Genomic DNA, 25,244 nt, shown 5'->3' with positions numbered 1-25,244 from the left:
TTGATTGTGGAGATGTTTGTGTATTCTATGATAAGTTAGTGTAATAACTCATGGCATTCTACAGTACAAAGATCAGGTGGCCAATTGAGTGACGATTGGAGACAGCAGCATCGATCATCAAGGACCACCATCCAGGCCATTCTGCCATCGGAAGGGTGCTACAGCAGTCTTAGGCCCCACACCTCCAGGTTCAGGAACCATTATTACCCTTCAACCATCAGGCTCCTGAACCAGCGTGGATAACTTCACTCAGCTGAACTCTGAACTGATTCACAACCGATGGACTCACATTCAGACACTCCATGACCCAAGTTCTCAGTATTATTTACATAGTTACTCTTCATTTACACATTGGTTGTTTTCCAGGCTTTGGTAGTGTGTAGTTTTTCATTGATTCTATTGTGTTTCGTTGTTTTACAGTTAATGCTTGCAAGAAAATGAATCTTAAGGTACTATATAGTGACACACAGTATCGTGCAAAAGTCGTATGCACGTATATGTATATATATAGCTGGGGTGCCTAAGACGTTTGCTCAGTATTGTATTTGTCAACATGGAGCAGAGAGTGAGTTTGTAAATCTGGCGGGAGCAAAGGATGGTTGGGAATGGGGAGGGTGGAGCACCGCAGAGGGGATGTGGGACAGGTGGCAGAGAAGGAGTGCCAGGGGCTAAGGGTGCTACAGGTGCAGACACACCCAGCCCTGAGATATCAAATCTCCATTTGATTCTGAGCAATTGGGGTATTGATCATTCCAGAATGTCTCTCTGGTGCTTCCTGCTCCCTCCCCTCTCCTTTCCCCCTTTTCCCAACCATGATTCCCCTCTCGCTGCCCCCTTCCCACTCTCAGTCCACAATAGAGACCCAGATCAGAATCAGGTTTATCATCGCTCACATATATCACGAAATTTGCTTTTTGTGTGGCAGCCGTACAGTGAAATATGTAAAATTACTACAGTACTGTGTAAAAAGTTTTAGGCACTCTAGCTATATATATGTGCCCAAGTCTTGCACAGTACTGTGTATGTACTTTGATAATAAATTTACTTTGAACTTTAAATTTTGATCCAATTAGTCTCTCTTTCCAACTCCTTCCCCATGAGCCTGAAAACAGCCTGAAAGTGAGTCCACATCCGCTGAGGCGAGCGAAGCCGGTCCAGGAGCCCAGAGGCTGCAGAGCAACGACTACTCCCAAACCTGACGGCGTGGGACCCAATAATCCTGTACAGTCGGAGTGAAATGAGAGGCAATCCTGCCAAACACAGGCGGGCGGTACTGCACACCTGTTTGTTTTCCACTCTCGTCCTCAACAATTCTCATCTTGCTCGACGCCTTAACCGTGCAGAATAATGGAGCAGAGCACTGGTTGGTCTTCTGCCATCACACCCCGACACAGTGTCCACACCCCCCTGCGATGGCCACCCCGGCCGTACCTGCATTCCCGAGAGTGCAGTTCACCGAGTCCCCAGGAGATCGCAAAAGCTCCAGAATGTTTAGTCTGTTCAAAAGTACATCCTTAAAAGGGAATTAAAGGCTGCAGACTGCAGCGATCAGAGTTCAGAATTATTTCTACAGTATAAGTCATCTGCAAAATGTCACCGTCTGGTACCAACAATCTTTCTATGGTTAAAATTACTTAGATCACATTTCTTCCCCATTCTGATGTTTGGTCTGAACAACAAGTGAACCTCTTGACCATGTCTGCATGCTTTTATGCATTGAGTTGCTGCCTCATGATTGGCTGAGTAGATACTTGTATAAATGAGGTGTACTGGTGTGTTACGGGGAAGCAGATTTACGGATTTGGTAAGTGGGACAGAAGAACCGACTGAGGGGATGCACTTTAACCATTTATTTACAAGACAAACAGTGAAGCACTCAACCAAACATCCAAGTTAAACGAGTACTTATCTAGACCCTGTAAGTTACAAGACTGTGCCACTTTAACATTCAATAACCCTTCAAGCTAAACTTGATTACAGGTAGTTATCCAAACCGAGTGCCCGAAGTAGCAGGACAAAATAGACAATGATGCAGGGTCAAGTATTGAGCTACAGTAAGCACACAGGCCTTCACTGCAACACAAACCCCACTGTGCTCTGCTACCCAAGAGGAAAACAGACCGCTTAGTTACCATGAGCTAGATTTACACTCTAACCGTGCAGTGATGTCATCAGCTAAACGGAAGCTGGTGGGAAAAACTATAATGCTCTGTAATATGGCTAATCGCTGAGAAATTGGCCACTGAGTGGATTCTGATGTTCCAAACAGATTGTACCACAGATGAAAGAAAGAACATGGTAGTAACTAACCTATAAAAAGAAATCTTGCAAAATGAGCCTTCCTATTTATATCACTGATATTATAAAAGTTCCCTGACATCATCGCATCATCATCTTCACTGAGGCCTGACGTGATCATTCTGGCAGAAACCTCGAAGCAGGTGGTCATGGTAGAACTGACAGTTCCTCGGGGAGACCAGATTGAGGAGGCATTTAGGTGTAAGAAAGTCAAATACCAGGAACTGGTAGAGCAGTGCCAGAGACAGGGGTGGAGGGCACATTGTGAACCTGTAGAGGTGAGGTGTAGAGGTTTTCCTGGCTGCTCGCTGTGCAGAACCTACTCTCTCATTGGCATCACCGGGGCTGAGAAGAAGAGATCCATCAGGGCCGTCATAGAGGCTGCTGAGTGAGTCTGCGGATGGATATCGATTAAGAGGTGTGACCTGTGGACCGATGCTGCTGGGACACAAACCGGGGCCTGATCAGCCCCAGCTGGGTGACCTTGGCAATGGTGTCTGATGTTGAAAAACCCAAAACACCTGATGACCCCAATTAAATGTACCCAATGACTTGGCCTCCACAGCCACCTGTGGCAACGAATCCCACAGATTCACCACCGTCTGGCTAAAGAAATTCCTCCTCATTTCTGTTCTAAATGGTCGTCCCTCTGTTCTGAGGCTGTGCCCAGTGGCAGTAGACTCCCCCCCAGAGCATGTCCTAATGCTTGACAGAACACAGGCAATGAAGCAGCAACTAAACCAGTCCCTTTCCTTCCTCCCGCCCATCCACATACACGTATAGACCTCCAATCCAAGGACAGGCCTCCAGCCTTCATCTTCTAGACTTCTCATGGATCTTTGGGCTTCGATCTTTTGCTCTCAAACGAAGGCTCAATGAAAAGGGACGTAAAGAAGGCAAGAGCTACAGCAAAATTTAAATCAAAGTAAATGAACAAAAAATTAGATATGTAATTGAAAAGAAAATAAAATTCAATGCATGTGTGGAAGCAGATACTATGAAAAGTAGTGACATGAAACATATGTGAGGAATGTGTTTCACAGAATTGTGAGTGTGTTATCACAATGAAAACAGTAATCTATTCGATTTGAATTTTTGCATGTCATTTATCTAAAATTCATTTTATATTCTTTGGAATGAACCAAATAACAATGGCTACTTTTATTTCCTTCGGCTGTATAGACTAAGAATGCATCAGTTTTTCAGGGATTAACAGAACATTTGCTAGATTTGGGCTCTGCTGATAAACACCACAGATGGATGTGGAGATGAATTCCAAACAACTATAATTTACTGTATGTTGCACTTCTCTCAGGGAGGAATTGTGAAACCCATTAATTCCAGCTATTAATATTCATGCTCCAGAAAGCTGATCGAAAGTTTAAAAATAAATGCATGAGAAATTGTTTTGCAGTAGGAGTTGGAAAAGTCTTCTTCCAGTGTAGGATTAGAATCAGAGTTCTGCCAAATGGTCTCAGCCCAAAACATCGACCGTACTTTTTTCTATCGATGCTGCCTGGCCTGCTGAGTTCCTCCAGCATTCTGTGTGTGTTGCTTGGATTTCCAGCATCTGCAGATTTTCTCTTGTTTCTGTCAATTGATTCATTTTCGGCTCTTACAGTATTTAGGAAATTAAAATCATTGCTCGGAAAGTTATTCAAGCAGAGACTATTTTTTGCAGAACCATGCCTTTAATAATTCGCCCAACATTTGCATTCTGTTTTTGTTTGGGAGGATGGCTGGGTCCTGCTTTGGAAAAACACAAGAAGGTAAATATTGTAGACTGTCTTTGAGACGACTCAACTATGTAGAACCCAGCCCCAGAATTTAGCCTCCATTTCAGTTGTTTTACTGGACACACTTGGTTATCATTCTCCTTCAGTAGAAAAACCCTGTAATAAATATTTGGTCATCAATTGCCCTCAATCTGGTTAAATCTTGCATAGTTAACATCAGGACCAGACAGCTTTTTGGCTTTCACCAACATGGAGAGAAGAAGGGTCTTGGCCTGAAACGTTGACTGTTTATTCATTTCCAGAGACAGTGCCAGACCCTGCTGAGTTCCTCCAGGATGTTGTGTGTGTTGCTCTGGAGAAAACACTGTTCACAATCTGGAACATCTGATTGGAGAAAAGATTCACAAGTAGTAATTAAGGGATTTGGCTTGTATTAAACTGTTCGTTATTTTAAGTCACTTAAAATACACAGTTAGTGACTGTTGCAATAAGACACACAGGAGTTCGACATTTATATAGGCATCATCTTGTGTACAAGTTCTATACATTCCTACTGCTGAAAAATAATATTAGGACATCATTTTTCTGTATATGATAATGCAACAGCTGGTAAACGTCTAGGGGATAATTTTCACTGCAACTCTACCTCTGACCTTACATCTCATTTCTGTAAACTCAGCTCTAATGGCTTAAAATGCTTCAACTGCCTTTGGTATTTGCCAGATAAATACAGGGGCAGTAATAGTAGAATAGTGTACACAAAGCGTAACTGATAGTTCCCACTGAGCAGTATCTGGCTGCTTGGGTTCTTGACTCAAGATGTCAGTTCTTGACTCATACTGTGTGAACCGCTGAGATCTTCCAGTATTCTCTATGTATCTTCCTTAGATAAAAAGCTGTATTGGTCTCCTTGAAAAGCTTCCAGTTCTGATTAGTGTTGAGGGTATCTCTCTGATCTACTGAAACTGCCCCTTCCCAATTCATCACAATCCCTCAGGAGATCTTGGGAATCTGTCCGCCAAAATGCTCAGCACGCCTGCAGCAGAGAGTCTGTGGTGAATGGAACTTCCTTTGCAGCAGATGCAAGCCCTGATCCACCGGAGATGAGAATCTTTAAGCTTGAAGGTTGTGAAGCTCCATTGTAGCTTTGTGGAGTGGGGTTTGGTCTTTGAGGTCCCTTTTGTTAATAAAGCAAATGATGTTGCCTGAAGTTGTGAAACAGCTTAAACATCCCGAATTGACCAAACCAGCAACGGTGTCTTTTCCAGCATCTATTTAGAGACGGAGAGCGAGAAAGAAAACACAATATTGTACTGTAGGCATCATTAGCTCTGTAAATACCAGAATGATTTTTCGGTCCATTTCAAAGCATTAAACCAAGACTGTCTCTTCCATTCCCCATATCTTGTCATCCGCTAACTTTTTATTTGTAATTCAGACTCTGGTTGTGATGGTCTTTTTTTTATAAATTATCATTTGAAATATGAGGACCAGGTAAATAAATAGTTTTAATGATTTGGAGGATAATTTAAAACAAGTTGGTATACAAATGCATAAACCACAACTCCTATACTTTGTTGTGGAAAATTAAGAAGTTTGGATTACAATGTAATAGGATTTAAAATGTGTGTAAGTGTCACTTGTAAGAAATTAACAGAAGTATAATCAGTTTTGAAACCAGATGGAAAACTGATAAGACAAAGACCACTATATGAGGTCATTCTTACCCTCGGCCATTAGACTCTATATTGAGTCAAACTATAGCCGGGGAAGTGATGACCCTGCCTCCTGTTGGACTGTTGGGTAACTTATTTTTATTCTTCCTTACTTCTAATATTTGTATATTTATGCACTTGTAATGCTACTGTGACACTGTAATTTCCTTTGGGATCAATTAAGTATCTATCTATTGATCTATCTATCTATATGGCTGGTGCCTGTGGATTATTTTGCCCTTTCATTGTCCTCATTGGATATTATAGTAAATGACTATTTACAGCGATGTTCTGTAATGATCAATAAACCAATTGTTTGGAATCAAATGACCCTGCCTGGTGTCTCACTTGCGCCATCCACCCCACCCCTGGCACTGCTTCTCTGCCATCTGCCCCACACCCCTCCTGTGGTGCTGCACCCTGCCATTCCCAACATCCTTTGCTCCTGCTACAAACTTGCTCTTTGCTGCACATTGACAAGTACTGTACTACTACAATACCTAGCCTTATATATGTGCCTAAGACCTTTGCACAGTCCTATACAATGCATGAACACCCCCTCCTGACTTATGTTCTATGGGGCAGCAAATGTGGAATGCTTCCATAACAATTTTATACAAGGAGTATAAAACCCAGTTCTTTTGCCTCATTTACAAGAGCCATTTCCTTCCCATGTGGGCATGTGGCCAAGTGGTTAAGGCATTCGACTAGCGATCTGAAGGTTGTGAGTTCGAGCCCCAGCCGAGGCACTGTTGTGTTCTTAGGCAAGGCACTTAATCACACAGTGCTCTGCGACGACACTGGTGCCAAGCTGTATGGGTCCTAATGCCCTTCCCTTGGACAACATCGGTGTTGTGGACAGGTGTTGCAGCATGGGCAACTGCCAGTCTTCCATACAACCTTGCCCAGGCCTGCGCCCTGGAGAGGGAAGACTTTCCAGGCGCAGATCCATGGTCTTGCAAGACTAACGGATGCCTTTTTTTCCCTTAAAATCTAAAAATACATCATAATAACTATGGATTGATTTATCAGACTGATACACCTAATTAAAGTTATTAATTGCCACTATACATCAAAGTTGCTGGTGAACGCAGCAGGCCAAGCAGCATCTATAGGAAGAGGTGCAGTCGACGTTTCAGGCCAAGACCCTTCCACTGTCAGCTTTCTCTTGTAACTTTTGCTGGCTTTGTATTTCTGAGTTCTTTCAGCTGGTGCTTTGTGTCTCTCTTCTGATCAATTAATTTATAACCAGAAATAAATTTGCCATTGTCAAGTTCAGCTGTTGAAGGCTCATGATGTAGACAAAAGGTTGTGAGTTTTATCTGAGATTTACCGAACAATCGTTTGATGGTGTGCCTGAGGACACATTTAGAAAATTGAGTGAAAATGAGCAAACACAAATTAATCGGGCGGATTGGCTCAAGCAGATGGGAGCAATTACTCACGTGAGCAAAAGCCTGGATTCTGTATGACCCACAATAGTGAAAATAAAATGACAATTGTGCTTTCTTTAACTGTTATTTTACAGCCAGTAATTAAACTCTACTTTGCGCAATCTAGTACACTGATACTAGTGGGCTGTTACTGTTTATTTAAGAAAGAGATGATAAGTATTTTTATGTATGTGTTCCTGTTAAACAGTAACCAGCTCAGTCTCAAAACATGACAGAATCCGTGTCACACTGCATTAACTTCTACTGTAATTACTTGTGTCAAATTGCAGATTCTTTTACGGTGTACAATTTTGTCTTCCTTCAGGTATTCAGTAGATATCTTCCTTTAGTGTATTTGTGGTTCACAGAAGGAAGGAAGGAAGGGAAGGTCTTCCTTCCTTCCTTCCTTCCTTCCTGTGGTTCACGAATGTCACATAAATAACCTTTTTTTAGTGGATACTTTATTAGGTATTTCCTGTACCTAGTAAAGTGGCCACTGAGTGAGGATATGTTCATGGTCTTTAACTGCTGCAGCCCATTCTCTTCAAGGTTCGATTTGTTGTGTGTTTAGAGGTGCTCCTCTGCACACCGCTGTTGTGACATGTGGTTATTTGAGTTACTGTCACCTTCCTGTCAGCTTGAACCAGTCTGGCCATTCTCCTCTGACCTCTCTCATTGACAAGGCATTTCCATCCACGGAACAGCTGCCCACACCATTCTCTGTAAACTCTAGACGCTGTTGTGCGTATAAATCTCAGGAGATCAGCAGTTTGTGAGGTACTCGAACCACTCCCTCTGGCACCAACAATCATTCCACAGTCAAAGTCACTTAGATCACATTTCTTCCTCATTCTGATGTTTGGTCTGAACAACAACTGAACCTCTTGAATATGTCTGCATGGTTTTATGCATTGAGTTGCTGCCATATGATTGGCTGATTAGATATTTGCATTAACAAACAGGCGTACATCGCCATCATTATGTGCCATATTGTGTGACATAGGCGATCATGGTCTATGATCATGATTGTTCTTGGCAAACTTTTCTACTGAAGTGGTTTGCCGTTGTCTTCTTCTGGGTGGTATCTTTGCAAGATGGGTGACCTCAGCCGTTGTCAATACTCTTCTGAGATTGTCTGCCTGGCGTCAGTGGCCGCATAGCCAGGACTTCAGATACGCACCAGCTGACCATCCACCACCTGCTTCCATGGCTTCACATGACCCTGATGGTGGGGGGGGGGTGGAGGGCAAAGCAGGTGCTATATCCTGGCCAATGGCTGGCGGAGGGCAGGAGCGTCTTGCCCCTTTGGTAGCGACGTATCTCCACCCCGCCACCTGATAAAGGTACCCAATAAAGCTGCCACTGTGCATGTTAGTACACTTTATCCAGCTCAGTGTATAAAACTAACTCTATCGTGGTTGAAGTGGCATTTTCTCCAGATGAAGCAAAAGAAGTGCAAAGCCCATTACAGTCAAAATACCCCATTATCCTGGAAAATATACAAGTCTTTCAGGCAATTTGAGACTCTTGACACATCACCCTATACTGGAATGGCAGGAGATACACCCTGGGAATGAAATGTGAGAAAATACGGATTGATAACTTACATAGACCTCCATTGCATCAAAATGCATGGCCAGATTGTGCCTTTAACTATCAGTTTTTTATTCTGTTTGAGCAGAGCTAATCTGTACTTCAATAGCTCTCAGATACGTGTGTCTCTAATAGATGAATTTACTTTATATTTTTCCCTTGAGGTACATTATGCCACACTGTATGAATGACACTATTATTGCCTATATTTGAGTTCCACTTCCTTTTAGACTTCGGTGCCCTGTGGGCAGCTTTCTGTAAAACCCTCAAGACCTACTGAAATGAAGGTGTGATCAGTATTGACCAGGAAAGGGAACTTTCACATAAGTATACTGTTTCAACCACAAATCCATCATCTTCTATGGTATAAAAAGCCTTCTAACTGCAGGCCTTTTTTTAACCACCCAGCTCCTGTTTTCAACAGACTTGCTTAATACTCCCAGGACCACTCTCCTTTCATTTGGCAGTTTATTTTACTACAGTAACTATAATGTCAAAGTTATTGCAATACTGAGATCTTTATTTAACTTATGTCACAGTCTTTAAAAAAAGATAGCTCATGCTCTATGAACCCCTGTGCGTTTCTGTGCTTTTCATTCAGCCTTGATGGTTTCTCCGTATCAATGCATCTATTTAGAAGTAGGTCAGCAGTTAATCTTGCTGAATTTTTGATGTGATCAAACACTTGGCATAATTACTAGATATTGGTGTACATGGTTTGAAATGCAGATAGAAAAAAAAGATTTATTTTACTTCAGTTTACACTGGCCCTAATCTAATCCAGTGCATTGTCCCCATATGCCTATCTGTTACCCCTTGGATTCTACCACTTGTCCACATACTAATTGACATTTGGAGTGGTCAATTAATGCATTGACCTGCATACTTTTAATAGAGTCATAGAGCAGTACAGCACAGTAACAGGCTCTTCAGCCCATCTAGTCCGTGCCAAACTATTATTCTGCCAAGTCGCATCAACCCGCACCTGGACCATAGCCCTCCATACTCCTATTCATGTACTTACTCAAGCTTCTCTTAAATGTTGAAATCCAACCAGCATCCACCACTTCCACTGGCAGCTTGTTCAGCACTGTCACCACCTTCTAAGTGAAGGAGTTCCCCGTCATATTCCCTTAAACAATTCATCTTGCAACTTCAACTCATAACCTCTGGTCTCACTCAACCTCAATGGAAAAAGCCTCTTGGCATTTCCACTATCTATACCCCTCATCATTTTGTATATCTTGATCAAATCTCTCCTCATTCTCCTACGCTCCAAAGAATAAAGTCCGAACAGCGGGTCATTGATAGGATGCAAAACTGAGCTGAGAAGTGGCAGATGGAGTTCAACCCAGATAAGTGTGAGGTGGTTCATTTTGGTAGGTCAAATATGATGACAGAATATAGTATTAATGGTAAGACTCTTGATAGTGTGGAGGATCAAAGGGATCTTAGGGTCCGAGTCCATAGGATACTCAAAGCTGCTACGCAGTCTGACTCTGTGGTTAAGAAGGCATACGGTTCATTGGCCTTCATCAACCGTGGGATTGAGTTTAAGAGCCGAAGGTAATTTTGCAGCTATATAGGACCCTGGTCAGACCCCACTTGGAGTACTGTGCTCAGTTCTGGTTGCCTCACTACAGGAAGGATGTGGAAACCATAGAAAGGATGCAGAGGAGATTTACAAGGATGCTGCCTGGATTGAGGAGAATGCCTTATGAGAATAGGTTGAGTGAACTCGGCCTTTTCTCCTTGGAGCAACGGAGGATGAGAGGTGACCTGATAGAGGTGTGTAAGATGATGAGAGGCATTGATCATGTGGATAGTCAGAGGCCCTTTTCCCAGGGCTGAAATGGCTAGCATGAGAGGACTCAGTTTTAAGGTGCTTGGGAGTAGGTACAGAGGAGATGTCAGGGTAAGATTTTTTACGCAGAGAGTGGTGAGTGTGTGGAATGGGCTGCCGGCGACGATAGTGGAGGCAGTTATGATAGGGTCTTTTAAGAGACTCCTGGATCGGTATATGGAGCTCAGAAAAATAGAGGTCTATGGGTAACCCTAGGTGATTTCTAAGGTAAGGACATGTTTGGCACAGCTTTGTGGGCCGAAGGGCCTGTATTGCGCTGTAGGTTTTCTACATTTCTATGTTATTCAACTTTTCCCTATAACACAGGTCCGCAAGTCCCGACAACATCCTTGTAATTTTTCTCTTTACTCTTGCAATATGTGGGGGGAACATCCAGAGGAAAGCCATGTCCCAGGAAAATCATGCAGACTACACACACACACACACACACACACACACACACACACACACTCTGGAAGTTGGAAATGAACTCGGGTCACTGGAGCTGAGTGTCAGCAACTCTAATATTCCACTGCACCTCCTTTGTGCTGCTGTGCTGTGTTGCCTTTGTGGTCAACTAATTTTTTTTATAGTTTAGTTTTTAGAATCCAGCCATGCAGCTCATTAAAACTTAACTGCATCGTTACTGACTGAAAGATCTAAACCTCAGAATTACATCTTGTTGGAATCACTGCTATTCCCCACTTCTCAGGAAGATATGAAAGAATTTTGGCACCATTTGGATAAGAAGAAGAGTTATCTTAATTCCTTGAATACCAGTTATCTATCAACTAAAGTTACTAAAAGCAGATTAGCTAATCACCTAATTTACTACCTTTGTAGAGTACACTTCCTTTTGCTCACGTTGATGGCAGAATTAAGGCAGAGAATTTGGGATATCTTCAAGAAAATTCCAGGCAATAGCATTTCATACACTTAATGAAATCAAAAAAGAGCAAAATTACTCAGACAGCATGTTCTGTTCTTATTTCTGACTTTGAGATCAAAATCTTGATAAGCTGCATGGAAATAGTTCTTCTCAACCTTCAGTGTTTGCTAGCCTACAACTACTGATGAGACCCGAAACCAGAAGATACAACAAAGCCAAAACACAAAATAAACCTTATTCAGTAAAGCCACTCAGCTACAAGTATCTCAACAGTGCACGCCCAAAACATGACCATTTAAAAAAAAATTACCAAAGAACATTCGAGACGTCGTTAGGAACAATGACCAATCAATGAAAGTTACGCTGGGATTGGTTGTCAGCTGACCAATAGTCATTGGTTCTTTCAGCTCACCGTATCAGGTTTGTATCCTTTGTAAAAGTTTTGCCAACAAGCAGAAACTATCCTTCACTTTCCGGTAATCTTTCATGTTGTTAAACACATACCTGTTCCAGTGAAAGAACTGTTTTCATGATCCACTCCATTTCTCATTGCCTGTTTTACACAAGTTTTAAAGATTGATATATATTACATTAAAATTAACATTAGAAATCTGAGATAATCAGGAAGTTCAGGAATTTATACAGCTGAACATCTAGCACTGCATTTTGGTATGGAGAATTGAAACTTTCATATGCAGTGAACAGTTCAGTTTCTGGAGAATCCTCAATAGCTTTATTGATACAACAGATGGATAGCTGTAGAATACTGAATGGTAACCATTGTTATTGGTAACCTTCAAACCATAAGTATTATTTATTCACATCATGTCTAATGTTACTAAATTAAGTAGACAATCTTCCTTGTCATTGCAATATATATCACAATCCATCAAGATACTGAAATAGTAGCATGGGTTCAATCAGCTATTTTCTTCAGGTTGACATTCATAAAAATGTATTATGCCATTTGACAGTGTTGTTGACGGATGTATTTCTTGTAATCACTTTGGTGAAAAGTTTTGATAGTGTTACTAAATGCCTAGGTGTAATAATAAAGTTCAGAAAATCCCAACTTTAAGGAACAGAAGCCATCAGACAGTGCAACTGCAAAAGTTATGAGAGGTTTAATTTAACTGTTACAGTTATTTATTGAGATGCTAACAGATGTCATTTGCAACCATGTGGTGATTACATCTCAGCTACAGTTTACTTGCAGTTCTACCCACGCTTCATGCGTCTAGTTCATACTACACAATAAATAAAGTAGACATCAACAAACTTAAAAGTATTAGGGTGGAGGAATAAACAATCAGAATTGATATTAATAAATGCCAAAATAAAAGTTAATTGTTATTAAAATATTATTAGCAATTAATTTGTACTGCTGATTAAAACTGCGTAATGCAGGTTACAAGTGAATAATGTGGATTACTATTGTTGACCCAATCATGATCTTCGTTGTTACTCACCGTACGATAAGCTTGGGTGTAGAAAATAATGTTATATTGGACAAACTTGAGAGCCAAGGGAGCAGGACATCACCCTCAACAGAAACCACATGTTGATCATTTTCAGTGGGCTTGCTTTTGCTACAGTTACCCAACATGTTGCCTCTTCTTACTGATACCATCAGAGAGGAGGTGCAGGAGACTGAAGACATGCAGTCAATATTTTAGCAAAAGCATCTTCCCCTCTGTAATCAGATTTCTGAATGGACAGTGAACCAACCCATGAATGGAACCTCACTTTTTGCACTACTAATATAATTTAGAATTTTATATACAGTAACCTACAAAAGCCTTAGGCACATACTGTATATTGAGCTAGGGTGCCTAAGATGTTTGCACAGTACTGTAGTAATTTCATGTATTGCACTGTACTGCTGCCACAGAAAACCACCCACAAATTTCATGACTATTATGAGTAATGATAAACTGATTCTGATACGGGTCTTTATTGTGGACTGAGGGTGGGAAGGGGGCAGGGAGAGGGGAATCATGGGTGGGAAAAGGGGAAGGAAGAGGGAGTGAGCAGGAAGCAGCAGAGAGACATTCTGTAATGATCAATAAACCAATTGTTTGGAATCAAATGACATTGCTTGGTGTCTCAGGGCTGAATGTGTCTCCTCCCACGCCACCCACACCTGGCACTTCCTCTCTGCCAGCTGTCCCACACCCCTCCCGCTGTGCTCCACCCTCGCCATTCCCAACATCCAAGATTCCTAGGAGATGACAGGAATGTCACATTTTAGCATACTGGTTTGCTTATCCCGCCTGTGGATGTGGAGAATTTTGCAGGTATCACATTTGACTTGTCTTCCTGGTATTTTGAGGTGCTCACTGTTAACTGTCCATGTCTCTAAAGCATTTATGAGAACACTGATCACTCGTACCCATACAGCCTTTTTATGCCATGGACCAATGCCATTAACCAAGGGGACCCGTAGACCCCAGGTTGGGAACCCTCACCATAGAGAATGTTGTGCATTTTTTGTATAGCTTGATGACTGAGGCTGGGATGATGCAGGTCTCAGAGAGAAAGTGAGAAAGTTGAACATTTTTGCATTGTTACTGCTGAAATGTGACAGTTAATTTTCATTCACTATATTCCCACACATTCTGGTCAGAGAGTTGTTTCAACAGTGCTGACAGTGAAGTAAATATTTATATTGTTACTATGATTAATGCCCTTGCTCTTCTTTATATTGCAATTGAAGCTTGGAGAGCAGAGGGGCTTTTTGCTTCATTTTCTCTGACAGGACAACACATTCTCAGCACTGCAGCGGGGTTAGCTTTGTACTTGGGTTTCTGGGGTTGGACTTAAACCGAAAGCTTCTGCCAGCAAGGCCAAGTAGACTGAACCTGTGCCAAAGCTGGCCAATAGCTTTGAACATCTCTGCTTATAACTCCCTAGTGTTAAAATGAAAGACTGAGTAGATTCTTCATATAAGAAAATTCATGGCATTGGCAAATATATGCAGCATTTTCCAATTCACACATCTTTCTTGTAGACTGAGTTTGGATAGCAATGAAAGATATATTTATTGACAATAAGGGATCAAGTCTTTTCTCCTGATCCCAGCTTGTAAAAGTAACTTATGCCTTAAAATCCAGGGTGACCTTTGGTTTTTCTTTTCTTTGAACAGGTGTCTTGTTCACCACCATGCTGTTTGGGCCTGCATTCGGCTTCATGCTGGGTTCTTTGTTTACAACCATCTATGTGGATGCAATCTTCATTGACACAGGTCAGTTTATGATACGGTATAAGGATGAGGAATAGAGGATCATGAATTGTTTTGTAAGCAGTAATATATCCTCATGAGAAATGTTTGTGCGGCCATTGAGAGCATCGGAAAGTTAATGTTCGGTCCTGATGTACTGAGTGTCCGGATGCTCGCTTCCCTGTGCAAGAAGTGAAGTCACATTTTCTTTCTCAATCTGCTAAATTGACAGTACACTTGAGACAAAACACCGTCACAAAAATCACAGGTCCTACCTTTTGTGAATTGTTTCAAGATCATCTGGTCTTGGAATGTTAGACTTGTATGAGAGCTATCAAATGATCACCTCCCAAAGAGAAGAAAGCCTATTAACATTATGAAATGAGATACAAGAAAAAGTAGTTGAGGCAGGTACAATGATGACATGTTAAAGACATTTAGTTAAGTATATGGATAGGAAAGGCCTGTTTCCCTGGAGTATTGCTGTCTCAATCTATGACTCCATAGATCTGATTATACTTAACCAAGTTTGTTTCAAGAGCATCTTCTCTGGAACCCTGAGAAAAGATCACCAGCCCGTTTGACCCAGGAACAAAGTGGTAGAATTTATGGAGTTGGATAGTTAAGAAAACGTCTTTGATCTATCTAGTGTAGCACCTCAACAACCTCAAGATATGACTTACTTATTTATCAGTGTGGTTGCTGTTGTAATGTGGGTCATGCAACAGCCAATTTGGACAGTGTGCTCCAGTAAAGTGATAAATGACCAAATGATCTGTTCTAGTGGTGCTAGTTCAGAGATAAGTGCTGGCTAAAGCACCAGAGAAATTGCCTTGTTCCTTATTGGAAGTTCCACAGATTTAACATCTGCAAGTTGATACTTTCAACAGTGCAGTGCTCCCTCAGTAATGCTCTTGATCTCCACAGAATAATACATCACAGTAACAGGCCGTTTTGGTCCACCTTGTCTGTGCTGATCCCAATTTCCTGCAAAAGAAACAAATCCTTCTTTCAAGTCTTGATTACCGGTATGTCCTCAAGTCTCTGGGCCATAGTTAGTAAGCTCGCAGTTTGGGTGATTTGGTGAGGTAAAGCTAACAGATGCTGAAAGAAGTGAAGAGACAAAGAAAGAAACGAGAGTATCCATTGCAATATAGCATTGCATATCAGAGAAGTTACTGGAATATGTAACTTAGAGCAATGCGTACAAAATGCTGGATGAACTCAGCAAGTCAGGCAGCATCTAAAGAGGGGAATAAAGAGTTGATATTTTCTATCCCTTTGAATTAAGGTCCACAAAGGAGTTAACTTTACTTATTATTCCGGCATCAGACGTGACATTAGATGGTGATGATTTGTTGGAATTTCCTCTGATTATTATTAATTTATCTTTCAGCCAAATTGGACATCACCCCAGATGATCCCCGATGGATTGGTGCTTGGTGGGCGGGCTTCCTCCTTTGTGCCGGGCTTCTGTTCTTCTCGTCTCTGTTTATGTTTGGATTTCCTCAGGCCATGCCGAAGAAACATGACTCACTGAGCAAAAGTTCGCAGCAGCCCATGCTCCCAAGCAAAGGATACAAGGACCAGCCAAAGCTTACCACCGAAGCCAATAAAACCAAAGAGGGCAAACAAAGCAGTGAAGCCACATGCGCAGAATACCTGAGAGGTAATAGTTTATGAACACTTACTTTTCAGTTAGAAAACCATGTATTGTACTGACATGGTTAATTCACGGTGCAGTTATATGAACAGCCACATCAGTTTCAGTGAAATTATTTTGGTGATAATCATCACATGTGAATTGGTTGTGTACATTGGTAGTTCATCATTTTGAAAAGAAGCCTAAGAAATAATTCCAGGATTGAAAGGCTTGTCGTATGAGGAGCATTTGAAAGCTCTGGGCTGCTACTCACTTGAATGATTTAAAACCTCAATAGAGTGGACGTGGAGCAGATATTACCTACGGTGGGGGAAGTCTTAGGACCAGAGGACACAGCCTCAGAATAGAGGGACGTCCATTTAGAATAGAGATGAGGAGGAATTTCTTGAGCCAGAGGGTGGTGAATCTGTGGAATTCTTTGCCACAGGCTGCTGTGGAGGCCATGTCTTTAAGTATATTTAAGACAGAGGTTGAATGATATTTGATTGCTCAGGGCATGAAGGGATACGGGGAGGAGGCAGGAGATTGGGGCTGAGAAGGAAATGGATCAGCCATGATGAAATGACGGAGCAGACTTAATGAGTCAAATGGCCTAATTCTGCTCCTATATCTTATGGTCTTATGGTTTTAAATTCACTCACCAGTTTGGCAGTGGATAGAAGTTGTGTATAGTGTGTCCCTCATTTTTCCCTCCAAGTGACCATGATTGGTCACTGAGTTAGCTAGGAACGAGGGCTTGGCACTCTGATATAATGTATTTTTTAATAGAACTATACAGCATAGAAACAGGCCATTTGCCCTAACTGGAACATGCCAAGCAAAATTCCCATTTCCCTGCATTGGTCCAAATCTCTAAGCCTTCCCTATCCATGCATGTACCTAAATACCTCCAAAATGTTGTTAATTTAGCTGCCTCATCCACTTCTTCTCGCAGCTCTTTCAAAATACTGACCAATCTCTAGGTGAAAAATATAAAGACAAGAGATTCTGCAGAATCACATATCGGAAGAGCCCTAGATGAAGGAATAATCCGAGGAATGCACACATAAAATAATGAACATGGAAAAGCAGCTCTACATTAGAATGAAGTCATCATTTAGTTTTATGCTTAATGTTGTCAAAACACTAAAAATGCAACACTCATTAGATCTCCAGTATGTCATGTTACCACTTTGAGAATTGTGTTGGTGAGAATACAGTAGGAAGTTTGTGGGATAACATCTTGTCAGTGGTTTGCAGCTGGTCCCAAATGACTTTTATGTTAGTAATTTGGCCAATTAACTGAATTCTTTTAACGGCCAGTTGTTTACGGGAAGTTAAAGCATTCATCAATCAGCACAGGATCATTTCCTTTCCACTCTTCTGTCCGTGGTTTTGAAACGGGCTTTCCCAATTACTCATCAAGTACTGCCACAAGTTGCTTTTGCTATTTTGGATGGTCTGACAATTCAAAGCGCTTTCTGTGCTGCTGTCTGTATTTTAATTCTATGTAGATATCAGCCAATTGCATTTTTACAGCTACAAGGCCCTGTTACTAGATGGCACAGTGTTGCAAGGCCAGTTGTGCAATGAGTCCTATCACATTCCCATTGTTGAAACAGTCTAACGCCTGTTTGAAGAGATAATAGGTGTGATCCTCACTGGTGGTTGGTAGTCCAGACTTCTGTTACCATCGACTGGAAGCTATCTGTGTCTGACAGTTATAGTCATATAGCACAGATGTCAGGCGATTGTATCCTGGTGATGACAACTCCTGGCCTGCATGATTTATCAGGCCAATTATTGAGCACTGGAGCCTTTAACAAAGGGAAGTCTGTTCAGGCACTGTGTTGGAATACTTTGCTCAGACAACAAGTTGCATCAGATGATGGTTCCAATTTTAAATGCTTTGCTGCTGCACTCAGTGTTCAACTATCACTGGATGCATGTTTAATAGATTAAATTATTAGGGTGGGTTGCATTGACCTACCTGGACATCTGTCATTTTCTACACCCTGACTAGATCATAGAGTCTGTGGTGGCCAGTGCGATCATGTTTGTTGTTGTGTGCTGGGGCAGCAGGCTGAGGGTAGCAGACACCAACAGAATCAACAAACTCATTCGTAAGGCCAGTGATGTTGTGGGGATGGAACTGGACTCTCTCACGGTGGTGTCTGAAAAGAAGATGCTGTCCAAGTTGCATGCCATCTTAGACAATGTCTCCCATCCACTACATAATGTACCGGTTGGGCACAGGAGTACATTCAGCCAGAGACTCATTCCACCGAGATGCAACACAGAGCATCATAGGAAGTCATTCCTGCCTGTGGCCATCAAACTTTACAACTCCTCCCTTGGAGGGTCAGACACTCTGAGCCAATAGGCTGGTCCTGGACTTAGTTCCTGGCATAATTTACATATTACTATTTAACTATTTATGGTTTTATTACTAATTAATTATTTATGGTGCAACTGTAATGAAAACCAATTTCCCTCGGGATCAATAAAGTATGACTATGACTATGACTATACCTTACTTCCCAGGAGTCAAGGTACGATCCACTCAAGGTGTAGGAAATGAAAGATGTCCAGAAAGGTAGTTTCCTCTGGAGAAAGGAACCCGCAGAAGGTGAATAGACTTAAGAGCAGAACAAGGGCAGTGAACTCAGGGAGCTTCTTCACACGATGGGGAGTGAAGATATTTCACTCCATCTGCAATATGCTGAGTATACTGATTCTTTTAAAGTTTTTCAAAACTGGCACTTGCCTTTAGTTAGCATATCAAGGTATTATGGAGCAAAGGTTCTTATTTGAAGTTGTAGTGCCCATAAACCAGGGTTTCATTGATTTGCTCAAAGGGCTGAATGGTCTTATTCTCTTCCTGTGAATGGAACTACAGACCAGTTACAAAGGATTTTTTTGCTTTACTTACTTACTTTTGAGTTCAGAAGTTGTGACTTGAGTTCAAGAACCATGAAGTATTGTTGCAGCTGTATAGAATGGTTAGACTGCACTTGGAGGAGGAATGTGGAAGTTTTAGAGAGAGTGCAGAGGAGATTCACCAGGGTGTTGTCTGGACTAGAAAGCATGCTTTATGAGGCGAGGTTGAGCGAGCTAAGGCTCTTCTCTTTGGAGCGAAGCAGAATGAGAGGTGACTTGATAGAGGTGTCCAAGATGATAAGAGGCATAGACTGAGTGGACAGCCAGAAACTTTCTCCCCAGGGCAAAAATGGCTAATATGAGGGGACATAATTTTAAAATGATGAAATTTATTTTTACACAGAGAGTGCTAAGTGCTTGAAAAGCTCTGCTAGAGTGGTGGTAGAGGCAGATATATTAGGCATATTTAAGAAATACTTAGATAGGCACATGTTTGCTCTTATATCTTATGCTCATATGAACATAGAATAGTACAGCACAGTACAGGCCCTTTGGCCCACATTGTTGTGCTGACCCTCAAACCCTGCCTCCCATATACCCCACCCCACCTTAAATTCCTCCATATACCTGTCTAGTAGTCTCTTAAATTTCTCTAGTGTATCTGCCTCCACCACTGACTCAGGCAGTGCATTCCACGCACCAACCACTCTCTGAGTAAAAAACCTTCCTCTAATATCCCCCATGAATTTACCTTAAAGCCATGTCCCCTTGTATTGAGCAGTGGTGCCCTGGGGAAGAGGCGCTGGCTATCCACTCTATCTATTCCCCTTAATATCTTGTACGTCTCTATCATGTCTCCTCTCATCCTCCTTCTCTCCAAAGAGTAAAGCCCTAGCTCCCTTAATCTCTGATCATAATCCATACTCTCTAAACCAGGCAGCATCCTGGTAAATCTCCTCTGTACCCTTTCCAATGCTTCCACATCCTTCCTATAGTGAGGTGAGCAGAACTGGACACAAGTGTGGCCTAACCAGAGGTTTATAGAGCTGCATCATTACTGTGCGACTCTTAAACTCTACCCCTTGACTTATGAAAGCTAACACCCCATAAGCTTTCTTAACTACCCTATCTACTTGTGAGGCAACTTTCAACCATAATGGATGAAAGAGAAATGGAGGAGTATGGGGGGAAGCCAGGGTTAGGTTGAACTTGGATCAAGTTTAAAAGTCAGCACAACTGAGAATACAACAAAACATTATTCTGGAGAGTGTATTGTAAAGATTAGTTTTATTTGTCAATTGAAATATCAAAACATACAATACAGTGAAACGTGTTATATGCATGAATAGTCAATGCTGTCTGAGGATGTGCTGGGGGCAGCACCCAAGTATTGCTATGTGACTGGCACCAATATAACATGCCCATAATTTATTGACATGAACCCGTGCTTCTTTGGAATGTGGGAGGAAACTGGAGAATCCAAAGGAAACCCGTGTGGTTATGGGGAGCACAATAAGCTCTTTACACTCAGGTGGGAATTTGACCCCAGTTACTGATCACTGGCACTGTAATAACATTACACTAATCGTTGTGCTGATGTGCTGCCTCAGTGTTAGTATTATATTAGTATTCATATCTGAACTTTTGTTAGTGGAATTTTTATTATGAGCTTCAAATAAGTTTGACATTTACAATATGCATCATCAAGATCATGCGTTGTTCACATTGTTACTATCAGGGAGGAGGTACAGAAGCCTGAAGGCACACCCTCAGCAATTCAGGAACAGCTTCTTCCCCTCTGCCATCCGAATTCTGAGTGGACTTTCAACCCGTAAACACTCCCCCACTACTTTTTTATTTCTATTTTTGCACTATTTATTTAATTTAACTACGTATTCACATTTTCCCTCTATTACAGTATTATGTACTGCGTTGTACTGCTGCTACAAAGACAACAAATTTCACAACATATACCTGATTCTGATATGCATTCTCCTATTAAATAGATTTAAATTTACTAAATTAGAATTGAAGATATTCAGCAGAATTCCAAAAAAAAAGTGTGCATCCCTTTAAAGGAAACATTTTGGAGACCAGCTTTGTCCTTTCAGTTTTGAATAATCAGTAAACATTTTTCAGTAATACTTTGTAGAGTAAACAAGTGGAATTGCCGCTAAAGGGATTTCTGAATTTGTTAATGGTGATAAGATTGAGAGTAAAGCTCGGGCGGGAAAAGGGGAAAATGTTTTCACTTAACCTTATCCCCGGGGAGGTGTTTTATGTTTAAAATGCTCTGACCAGTTTACACCTTCACAATGGGTCTCTCGGCTGCACTGGTTGTGTAGAGCACAGAATGGGAAATGATTAAAGTGCATTATTGATTGAGTGGCAAATTAGTTTGGAAAGGGTTAGCTTCTGGCAACAGCCTTTCCCGAAAACAAAGCAGCTGCTGTGTCATCACGGCGGTCTCCATGGAATATCATGGCAGGCCTTCTGATACTGCATCTGCCACTGAGTAAACTTTCCTTTTACCCAGTATTTTTAAAAGAAAATAGTAGTTAACTACATGTTTAATAGATTATTATCAGAGGTTAAATGACAACCAACAGCATTTCACTGTGTGAACGCTCTAAAGTTCCTATCGTCCAGGAATATAATGATGAATTTAAACAACTGAAATTCTGCAGATGCTGGAAATTCAAGCAACACACATCAAAGTTGCTGGTGAACGCAGCAGGCCAGGTAGCATCTCTAGGAGGAGGTACAGTCGACGTTTCAGGCCGAGACCCTTACGAAGTCCTGACGAAGGGTCTCGGCCTGAAATGTCGGCTGTAGCTCTTCCTAGAGATGCTGCCTGGCCTGCTGCGTTCACCAGCAACTTTGATGTGTGTTGTAATGATGAATTTACTTCTTTTGTAATTTATTTTTTGTTGAATTTCATCATCAAACAAACATTTCCAGAAGATGTATTTCAGATACCGTACATATATATCATGTAATCATATTTGTCACAAATCTCCACATAATATTTATCTGAGGTATACGCTTATAGAAAGGAGAGGAAAGAAAGAACAATTGAAGGAAGAAAACTATGTACAGAGTAGGGAGTGATTTTTTTTTACAACATATTCATTGACTTGTGAGAATAAAATCAGGCCTATCAAGTGTTATGTAGTTAATTTACTTCTATGTTTTAAATCTTTTTTATGATTGGCTGCACAACAATTTGTTGCATGGATATTAAATAGGAGAAATAAGATAGTATTTTCCTGTCAAGTATGTTGGTGTCACCATTACGCCTTAAATGTAGGGCAACTGGTTTAGCTGCTCTTAACCAGATCTGGATCTTACTAAATAAAATATTCATACAGTGGGTGGTGAGTATATGGAACCAGCTACCAGATGAAATGGTTGAGGCAGGTACAACAGTATTATTTAACAATCACTTTGATAGATACAGTACTGTGCAAAAGTCTTGGGCACATATGTATATCTAGGGTGCCTAAGACTTTTGCACAGTACTGTAGTCATTTTATGTATTGCACTGGACTGCTGCAAAAAAAAAAATTTTCATGACATATGAGAATGATGATAAACCTGATTCTGATATGGGTCTCGATTGTGGACTAATGGTGCGAAGAGGGCAGGGAGAGGGAAATCATGGTTGGGAAAAGGGGAAGGGAGAGGGGAGGGATCAGGAGGCACCACAGAGAAATTCTGTAATGATCAATAAAACAATTGTTTGGAATCAAATGACCTTTCCTGGTGTCTCAGGGCTGGGCGTGTCTGCACCCACACCACCCATACACCTGGCACTCCTTCGCTGCTGCCTGTCCCACACCCCTCTCACGACACTCCACCCTCACTACTCCCAACTTCCTTTGCTCCCGCCAGATTTACAAGCTCACTCTCTGCTGCACATTGACTAATACAGTACTGTGCTAAAGTTGTAGGCACACAGGATGTATAGATTTGTATAAGGCTTTGACACAGTACTGTACATGAACTGCTGGAGTTTAAAGAGATAAGGTGTGAACACAGGAAATTTGGACCAGCTAGTAGCATGGTGGTCAGCATGAACTGGTGGGGCTGAAGGGCCTGTATCAATGCTGTGGTGCTCTATGACTGTCTGTCTGTAATTGGGCCTCAGCTTCGAATGCCAAACTGCTAACATTCCTGCAAAGTCCTGGAATGTAAATGTAACTTCCAACTTTATTTAGAATCATAGAGCAATACAGTGCAGATCAGGCCCTTTGGCCCATCTAGTCCATGCCAAATGATTTTGCTGCCTAGTCCCATCGATCTGCATTATGACCATACCCCTCCCTTCCATGTAACTATCCAAAACTCTCTTAAATGTTGAAACTGAACCTGCATCCACCAATTTTGTTGGCTGCTTGTTCCACATTCTCACCACGTTCTGAATAAAAAAGTTTTTTCTAAAGTCCCCTTTAAGCATTTCACCCATTGCCCTTAACCCATGACCTTTAGTTCCAGTCTTGTCCAACCTTAGTGGGAAGAAGCCTGCTTGCGTTTGCCCTGTCTGTGCCCCAAGTTACAAACAGTCATTTTAACCTTCAGCTCTAACAAGTATCCTAAGATCAGGGGCACATTTGTAACTCAGTTGGTTGGCTACCATTGCTGCTTTCATCCCCGTCACCAGAGATCAGGTCGATCTTGCTCTAAAGTTATTGAGATGCTTTCCCTCTCTCCAATCCCCCTCTCACCTTTTGTGCTCTGAGGAGACTCACCTTTTGCATGAGACCCGCCTTCTGTTTCCCAGACTATCCAGGGTACCGACCACCCAGATTCTCTTCCTGCTCCACATGTCAACTTGGTATGGCAACTGCATGTGACTGCAAGGAACTACAGAGTGTTGGGGCCACAGCTCAGCACGTCACACAAAAAAAAGTCCCCCCTTCTGCCTCACTGCCTTGGTAAAGCAGCTAGCATAATCAAAGTCCCCTCCCAACCCGGACATTCGCTCTTCCTTCCTCATCCGTTGAGAAGGGGACCCAAAAGCCTGAAAGCGCGTACCATTTGTGCTTTGTTCATATCAATATGTTCTGTCCTTCACCTTTCCTTGATCTGGATTCTCCACCGTAAACTATGCTTCTCCAAGATATCTGCACTCCCTTTATTTTGGGCTCTTGCTTTGCCTTGAATCTACCTTGTATTCAGTTGCCAAGACGTTCAGCTTTGGAATTCCTCCCTGAGGATCTGGATGAGTGCGGGAGTTGAAAGGGCATCACAGACTAGAGAGCAGAAAACAAAGTGGCTGGACGAATTCAACTGGTCAAGCAACATCTATGGAGGAAAAAAGAATTGTGGATGTTTCAGGGGGTAGCCATGCATTAGGACTGAGACTGAAGGGAGCAAATAGCTAGTCTAGAGGGGGAGGGGATGCAGCAGGGGCTGATAAGGTGATAGAGCGAAACAGACAAGGAAAAAGGGTACAAAGAGCCAGACTGAAGGGGGTGAAGGTTCTTGATGCAAAATATTGGCAATTCTTTCCCCCGTTCCCTCAGATGCTGCTTGATTTTTGCTCCAGATTTCTGCATCTGCAGTTTCTTGTGTCTTCTGTGTTCAGTTTCTGGTACCTGGGATGAGTTTCAATAAGTTTAATGGTTAGAAACATAATGATGGGACAAAGGCCTGTTTCATTCCTGTATGACTGTGTGACTCTGTTTCTTTACCTCTGTCCCTTTCAATAAGGCACTTCTTAAAACATAACTCTTTGCTCACATGCCCTGGTGTTTTGTTTCATTGTTTGATATCAAATGTGTTCACTGATACTCCCATGAAGCACCCTGAATTTTATTGCTAATGTGTGAAGCAACAGTATGATCCCATGGTAAAGGATTAGTATTTTGCTTGAAGTTATGCTGGATATTGTGCTGCTAGACTTGTCTTACTTCACTCAACTTCACTTGTCCTATCATTGAAATGTTCCCACGACCAGTGGAGTCACTTCCAAAGACTCTTTATCTCATGT

The 25,244-nt window shown here is 41.7% G+C and overlaps 1 protein-coding gene across 1 annotated transcript in view; it reads left to right on the top strand.

Moving 5' to 3' along the window:
* The window catches only part of LOC134357260 (solute carrier organic anion transporter family member 3A1-like), a 315,218-nt gene that overhangs the window by 229,988 nt on the left and 59,986 nt on the right, over positions 1–25,244 (top strand). Inside the window, exons 3-4 of the mRNA XM_063068602.1 lie at positions 14,653–14,751; positions 16,124–16,396. Coding sequence (XP_062924672.1) covers positions 14,653–14,751; positions 16,124–16,396 — 372 coding nt within the window. The remainder of the gene's footprint in view (positions 1–14,652; positions 14,752–16,123; positions 16,397–25,244) is intronic.

Source organism: Mobula hypostoma, chromosome 16 (genome assembly GCF_963921235.1).
Source record: "Mobula hypostoma chromosome 16, sMobHyp1.1, whole genome shotgun sequence".
Lineage (NCBI taxonomy): Eukaryota > Metazoa > Chordata > Chondrichthyes > Myliobatiformes > Myliobatidae > Mobula > Mobula hypostoma.
The sequence above is the reverse complement of the archived record's forward strand: the minus strand, read 5'-3'. Positions and strand labels throughout refer to the sequence as shown.